Below are 8,702 nucleotides of genomic sequence, written 5' to 3' on the forward strand. Positions count from 1 at the left end.
ATTATATTGGAATGGACGGTTGGATTGAATTAGTGACGACAATAAGGTGGATTTTTGTCCGTTTGATGATGAGATGTAGTATAATTTGATTATAATTCAATTTGAATTTAAATATAATTTAGAATTTTTAAAATTTAATTTAATTTTTCAAAAAAAAAAATTGAGTAAAATATTAATTTAGTCAAATAATATAAAATCAGAGTATATCTTAATCTATATAATTATTCTAATATATAAGATCTCAATTATTTACATATGTTTTTATCAATTACATCATAAATATTAGGATCAAATTGAATAAAACTTAAAATTATTTAGATTTTTAAAAAATATCTTATTAAATATAATCTTATTTTGAAGAAAATATCAACATTATTTATTCAGATTAAATTAGATTTCATCCATAGATTAAATTCATTGAGATAGGCAAAATCAAGCCTTTAATGTTTGTGTAATAATTATTTAGGTTTTTAAGGTAATTAAAAAATTAATTAGTAATATAGACATTTACTATAATGTTTTGGAAGTCGTCATAATTAAAAAATTAATTAGTAATATAAACATTTATTCGTCATATAGGTATGGTGAGTTCTTATAAAATATTTTTTTCTTGAAACTTATTATTTGGATGTGACATATTTTAATAAAAAATTATACTTTTTCGAAACTCATCATGAAAATGTGAAGAATTTGAATAAAAAGTATTTTTTCGGAACTCGTCACGCAGATGTGATCAATTTAAATGAATAATTAACCGTCAATAAATTAAACTTGTTCTCATTAATAAAAAAAATATTTAAATCATTATTATTCTTTAATCATGATAATGCTTAGGGATCATGTGCCATCTATGTTATTTTTTACGGTGAAATATAAAATATTCAAGAGAAGAGGGCATCGGGCATATATTAAAAGAATGAAAAACTCCAAAACATTGAACAAATGGGATGCTTCCGTGTGACAAAAGTATTGGGAAAACCAGGACAGCATGCTGTTCCTTACCGTAGAGGATTTTAGTTTGCCGACGCCGCAGTTGGGTCCTGTTAGAAAATTGACATTTTACCTTATTGCTGGTTTGTTATTTACGAAAAAGACACTTTTGCATGAATAAGGGTTACGTAATACGCGCTACCGACAAATAATCCAAACCGAACAGTCCAAAACGAATTGAATGAAGAAAACGAAATGCATAAAAAAAAGATTTAATCAAAAAAGGTGTTTAAATTACATATAGTTAGTTTTAAGTATCTTTTTACAGTTTAATGTTTTAGAAAATAAAGTTAACGTGACCCTTTGATTAACGTTTTTCGTTGTTTAATTGTTACGGTACCGACGTGATAGTTCACATCGTTGATGTGATAATTCACTACACTGACGTGATAATTCATCTGTCATGTTTGAGTTACCAATTTAGTTCATACGTCATGTTATCTATAACGTTATCAACTACCATGGACTGTCACATCAACATCATAAATCATCATGTCAACACCATAAATTATCACGTTAGTACCGTAATAGTTAATGACAAAAAATATTGATTAAAGGGTCACATTGGACTCATTTTCTGAGCTGGAGGACCGATTTTTTTTAAAAAAAGTTCAGGAAATTATGATAACTTTTGACTATATAATATATTATTTTATCAAAATAAACCTACTAGTTGTAAAGTAAGTTGAAACACACCATCCCCGTTTCCCCTCTTTACAAGTAAATTTAAGTCCTTTAAAAACCTAACCCCACCAAGCTTGAGCCGCCAAAGAGCATGTCTAACCAACCAGTAACCACTCTAATGAATAGTCCTTATTTTATAGTTAATAATTTTAATTAGAGTTAGCATTAAAAAACCCTCTTGCCACGTAGATGCATGGCCGTTTTCTAACGGAAATTCATAACAATTCAAAGCGAAATCATTTCCAAATTGAACCAACTCATCCACTGACATCTCCTCAAAGTGATCCTCCACACACCAGTTCATGTCATCGCTCGGCATCAAAGGCGCCGTTTCCATTTCCGCCCATTCGGAGCCACTGTTTGGTTTGACGTCTCCTTCGGGACTGCATGAACCATGGTTTGCCATTTGAATCTCTGCTTCTAGAGGTTCCATCAAACTGTTGACTTGCTCCTCGTTGCAATACTCTTCGTACTGCGATTCCTCTAATAACGACATTAGAAGATCGACGTCGATTTCGGGGACGTCGACTTCTTCCATTGCATTGCTTCCGTCGATCAACCCTGGTTTCTCCATCAGCAAGAGAGTCATGTTTCCCCCCTTTCTTTTTTGTGTTGAACAACAAAAATGAGAAACCCTAAGATAAGCTAGACTTGGAATGGTTCAATCAGTGGAAGCTATAGCCTTTTTATAGGCCAGGTAATTGTTACTTGTTGAGCGTTCATGTGGTCGTCCAGTAATTAAATAGACAATCAATTGGACAAAAACAAATAATAATTGTTTAAAAAATGAATGGTTGTGCTAGACAAAGATGGAACAACGAACGAACATGGTGATATTATTTTAGAAATGGTGACAAATCAAAGTTAGGCTAATTAATCGCTACCACATGAATTGAAAGTATATCTTAAGTGAAGGGTTCCAATTTAGTTAGGAATAGAGAAGTCACCCACTTTCAGGCAATATCCAGCATTGGCTGCATTTGACATAAATGGAACAGAGAGTGGACAATATCTACATCAAATGAACATTAAGTACCATTGCCAACTTCTGTAGATTGGAGTTGTTGCTCCACTTAGGTTATTTGTAGTCTTCGAATAATTTTTTTGTTGTCCTCTCGATTCCAAAGCTTTGCTCTGATTAATCCGAATCGACCTGTTTCACACACCTGATTTTGATAGGTGAATTTTTCAACATAGATTTTTGTATATATAAGGACTCAAACTCAAGATAAGCTTAAACGATCTCAAGCGGCATACAACTTGAACCAACCCATTGGTACCAAAATACTCAAATAATTAAACAGCTTGTTATTTTCTTATTAAATTACGTGACATAATTCATATAAGGGTAAATTATAAATTTCATCATTAAATTTCTTCTCACTTTTATTTTAGTTACTAATGTTTTAAAAAATTTAATTTACTCATTATTTTTTCATTTACTCCTATTTTGTTCACTTGATTGTTAGAACATAAATGAAAGAGAGACATGGCAACCATATATGTTGATGTAAACTACCTTTTACTGACATAGAATCATGAGATTCATGTGTCATTCACGTCATTTTTCTTTTTTTCTTTCTTTTTTTCATTTTATCTTTTTTCTTTAAAGATGAAAGTTTTATAATTTCATTTATGTGTTACGCTGACACTGCAATTACCAATTTTTAGTGTCTTCTCCAACCACTCAAGATATCTACAAATTCGTCTCATTGTCTCCTACCACTCTATCAATTTATATTTTACTTAAATCACTTTAAAACTCATAAAGCTCAACTGTAAATCCAAAACTCATGAAACCCTAAACCACTCTTATTTATAATATCCACCGCCATATCAACGTGAAGTCAAGATAGACAACTTGTTTTCTTCTTTTCCAACTCCCAACCGTTGGGATTTGAAAGAAGATGCTTCATCATCGAGATATCAAAGAGAATTCGAAAGTAGTGGTTTTTCACAAGAAATGAAAGAAATTTATGGGATAATTTCATAATTTTAAAAGAAAAATGTGCATTCATAATGCCTTTAAGAGGAGCAAATTCAAAGTCCAATAATGAGTAAATTAAAAAATATTCAAACTTTAATAATTAAAATAGGTGTGAGAAGAAAGTTGAGTAATGAAATTCGTCACTTACCCTTCATATAAATGTTCCATGCAAATTATTTTTTTAAGAAAACAAAGCACATCAAACATACAAATCAACCCAAAAATGACAGAAGTGAATAGACAATACTGTATTATTTTGTTCATGAAAGAAAGATTTTCAAGATAGGCTTTGTGGAGTGTGGACCAAAGGCATAAACGACGGAGGAAACAGCAAGGGCGATACCTTAAAATATTGTAGCAGACATTGTACACCATAACCCACCATTGACGAGATTCATTGCCAAGTTCGTAGACCCTTGAATAATGCATGAAAATAAGTGAGTTTTTGTCACATGGTCGTGTTGGGTGTTGAGGAAGAAATGGAACAGGTTATGCAACGATACATTGGCCCATGATTTATTATTTATTCAACCAATTCGGTGCACGTGTTAGCACCACAAATAAAAATGAAGTCGAACCACACTTTTAGGTTAAGTGACAATGAGTGGAACTATACCCATGTGCTCTGATTCAATGATAAGTGGAAATGTTGGGTTAAGTGACTCCTTTGATTGATCCACGTTGAAGTTTTTTACTTTTAAGAAAATCTAAATGATAAGAAAGTTGAAGAAGAGAAATGTAAAGGGTAAAGTACAAAAATAGTCCCCCGACTATAGAGATTTACTTTGTTGAGTCCCTCGATTATTAAAAGTTATAAAGTGATCCCCTAACTATAGGGAGTTACTTTTTTTAATCTCTCAACTATTAGAAGTTACAAAATGGTCTCCCGACTATTCAAGTTCCAAACTCGTCATTTTCCGTTAAAAAATTAACGGTTGTTTAAGTTGTACATTAACCTACTGACCGAGACATGATAGTCGTATGTCATTATAAGATCAGATTTTATCATATATCAGTCAGTAGGTTAACGTACTAAGACTATGAGTATTATAGGTTAGACAAATAAAAAGATTTCTTTCAAATTGTTTACTTGTTCCTCATTGCAATACTCGCACAGTGATTCCTCTAATAACGACATGAGAAGATCAGTTTCGGGGCGTCGACTTCTTCGATCAAATTACTTCCGTCGATCAACCCCGGTTTCTCCTTTGACACAAGAGCCCTAATTTGCAGTGTTTTTGGTTTCTCCTCCAACATGAAAGAGCCATAACTTTCAAAGCAGGCAATATCCAGCATTGGTTGCATTTGACCTAATGAACATCAAGTATTCAAGTGGCATGGCCAGATTAGGTCAAATGAAGTTGAACCACTGGTTTAGGTTAAGTGACAATCAAATGGAACAGTACCCATGTGCTCTGATTCTTCCTTTATGTGAAGATTTTATATAATATAAAAGAAATCAATTCAGCTACTCCATTAGTTTGAAATTAATATTAATCTTAATCAATTTGGATTACGATCTAATGTAGGGTAAGTCACTAAACATCACTTTGGGGTGTCGTTTTATTTTATATTACTTAAATAATATACAGCTGATCACATTGTTGCTGTTTGGTTAAGATTAATATGCTGGTACATTTTTTATATTATAAGATGAAGATTTACAAATCGTAAATGCGTTTGATTTACATTTTTAATATTATTTTTGCTTATTTTTATAGATTTACAAATAAATCATTAGAGGTTGACAAATCACTCCCAAATTGAACCAAGTAACCATCCATGGCCATCTCCTCCACATGATCTTCAACGTACCAATTCATGTCATCGCTTGGTGACGAGGGCACCATTTCCATTTCACTCCATTCGAACCCATAGTTGCTTTCCGTATCGACACCGCAAGGACCGGCACTCGCCATTCGGATCTCGGCTTCTAGAGACTCCATCAAACTATTCACTTCCTCCTCGTCGCAGTACTCCTCACACGCTGATTCCTCTAACAACGACATCAGAAGATCGGCGTCGACTTCCGGGGTTTCGGGTTCTTCCATCGTGTTACTTCCGTCGATCATCCCGGGTTTCTCCTTCAACACGAGAGCCATGATTTGAGTAGAATGACAATGAAAGATGATGAGATAGCTTAGAGTTGAAAGAAAATGTGTGGGATGAGTCCATCAAAGGAAGAAGCTAACCCTTTTTATAGCACAAGTCATTGTACTTGTGAGACCCCATGGAAAGTGCGCACATGGGCTCAACCGAAGCTAAAATAATAGGGGAGATCACCCACTTTGTGTAGCGACAAACTTCTTTACAGGCAGGCAATATGCACAGCATTGGTTGTATCTGACTCAACCATACAGGGACCTGACAATATCTTATATGAAATGGACATTTTAAGCACCATTGCCAATAAATATCATCAACTTAAACCAAGTGGAAACATGCAATTAATCAAATAGTGAAAAGATAAGAGAATATAATAGCAAGGGTGTATTATCTTGTCCAAGAAATGGAGATTTTGTTGGTAGGCAAGATCTAGCCTTTGTGGGGTATGACCAAAGACATAAAAGACAGGAATCAGCAATGGAAGCCAACACCATGAAAATTATTAGATGGACCTCCTGACTCACCACGTCATCCGTGGTCCCAACCAATAATACTTATCCATCTCATTTTTTCAAGGTGAGTCTTTACCTCTTTCCTATATGTAAATAAGAAATATGTAGTTATTTAGAAGTTATTTTAAAATTTATAACAGTAATTTACCGGGACTATGAATGACATGGTGAGCTAAGTATATCAAATAATTTATCCTACTATAAGGACAAAAGTCAATCCTTAAAAAAACAAGTGGTTGCATAAATGAGCTTCTGTCACGTGTTTATGTTGGATGTTGACAAGGAAAAGGGCCATCAAACCAAACTAGATTAAGCGGCAAATGCATTGGCCCATAAGATTTTATTATTCAACCAACACTTTGGTGCATAACAATAACTGGTTTTAAGATGTCTGTAACAAAACAATTGCTTATGAAATCTAAATAAGCATATGAAATTTCATAAAATCTATCAATTTAGTGCATGAAATCTTAAATGGATAATAAATTGATAGATTACTTATTGGCTTAGTGCATGAAGAGATGTCACCTTCCCAAGACTCTGAGGAATGAAGCCTGTCAGATTGTTACTTGACAAATCTAATCCAGACATGTATTTCAGAATGTCTCCTTTGTAAGAAAGGAGATTGCATTTAGTGAAAAAGTCTATCTTATACGCATAATCATCTTCTAACCAGTGGCGGAACGCTTCATGGACTAGAGGGGGCCATGCCCCCACCCCCAATATAAAATAATAATAATAATAATAATAATAATATAATAATAATAATAATAATAATAATAAAGTGAAGAAACAAGATTTAGAATTGTCGAAACTCGGATAGATCTCTTTCAGATTCTGACCTTAAGGATAGGTGGCTGCCAACGACTATGGAGGCGGAGAAGACCCTAAGCTTGGGTAAAAAGTTAGGGATTCAAGTTGCTGGTAATGAACATGAGGTCATGAGAGAATTGACTCCGGTGACGGAACTCAACATTATTTATAGAGGGAATCATTTTAAAAAATGTGTATATATTTAAAAGTTGAATACTTTATAACTTTATTTGAATGTTCAACTCAAAGAAGGTGAATGCTCAAAGAAGATGAATAACCAAACATGAAAAACACAAAATTTGTTGTATCTTGAAATAAAAAAATGACAAAAAATAAATTTTTATTCATTTAGAAATAAAATAATAATACAAAATAATGGATATTGGTTTTCAAAATTCAGAATAATATATACGTTTCTTGGACAATCAAATTTAATAACTTAATATACATATTTTTAAGGCTTATATAACAAATAAGTACTTAAAGTATATTATTTTTTTCATTCAAGTATCTAAAGAATTTTTGATCAAAACAAATATCTAAATTTATCTTTTTGATAAAAATAGGTACCTAAAGTATTTTTTGATCAAAATAAGTACCTAAAGTATTTAAATTTTTTTATCTAAGTATCTAAAGTATTCAATTTTTTTTATCTAAGTATCTAAAGTATTCTTTAATTAATGTCACTTGTCAACTTTTTTAGAACTTAGATGAAAAGGTTTGAATAGTTTAGGTACCTCTTTTGACCAAAAAGATAACTTTAAGTATTTATTTTCACTAAAAAATACTTTAAGACTTAAATGAAAAAAATAGATATTTTAAGTATTTATTTGTTATATAAGATTTTTTAAAGGGAATTTTATATATTATTATTATTATTATTTTGCTCGGCAAAATTCAATTTATTAATTAATAACCTCAGTTATTAATATTACTTTATTGACACAAGACTCACGATACCCCCAAACCAGCTAACCTCAGTTTATACGGTTGCTCAGTCCAACTCTCCTTTTGAATTCAGTGGCAGGGTGAATGAGATTTGGATGTTGTTTGATTTGGAAGATGAGTTCTTGCCAGTTTAAGCTTAACTAAGCTAGCTTCCTAGAACATTAAGTTAATATACTGAAAAACACTATGTATGTTATAAGTCTCTGAACTTTGTATGAGATCATGAGGATCTGTACATAACATGTAGCATGTAAAAATAAATGGTCTTTTGATAATTCAGTCTTTCTCCTTGTTATGATTATCACCTTCCAAAACTTTAAGCTCGGGTCTAGTTGTGTGCCGTCTTTTAAGCATCGTGTTTTTGTTTCGCTTGGGTCGTGTCTAATACAGTCGAGTCCAATGGAAGAAGAAAATGAAAATTGAAGGGTTACTGCATCTGCAAAATCTTCATCTGATGTGGTTTGAGAAAACCTTTATCTGTAAGTTGCAGTAAACCAAAACCTTGAAATATATTACATTTATATGTATGGACTGTGTCCCCTTAGTGCCTGCAGACTGAGATTAGAATATTCAAAAAAACCACATTTTCAGAAAATATGAAATAATCCTTTCATTTGATCTTACAAGCCTCAATATACAAAGCCATTGAAAAACAAAAAATG

The 8,702-nt window shown here is 32.3% G+C and overlaps 1 protein-coding gene across 1 annotated transcript; it reads right to left on the minus strand.

Annotated features, from left to right (window-relative positions):
• Window positions 1–1,689: 1,689 nt before the first annotated feature.
• Window positions 1,690–4,903, minus strand: LOC120159140. The gene is made up of 2 exons (XM_039169793.1): window positions 4,873–4,903; window positions 1,690–2,250 (listed from the first exon to the last, which is right to left on the minus strand). The coding sequence occupies exon 2, from the start codon at window positions 2,246–2,248 to the stop codon at window positions 1,790–1,792; it is 459 nt and encodes a 152-aa protein (XP_039025724.1). The 5' UTR covers window positions 2,249–2,250; window positions 4,873–4,903; the 3' UTR covers window positions 1,690–1,789.
• Between the last annotated feature and the right edge of the window lie 3,799 nt (window positions 4,904–8,702).

This window comes from Hibiscus syriacus, unplaced genomic scaffold (assembly GCF_006381635.1).
Source record: "Hibiscus syriacus cultivar Baekdansim isolate YM2019G1 unplaced genomic scaffold, ASM638163v2 tig00111342_pilon, whole genome shotgun sequence".
NCBI classification, from domain to species: Eukaryota; Viridiplantae; Streptophyta; class Magnoliopsida; order Malvales; family Malvaceae; genus Hibiscus; species Hibiscus syriacus.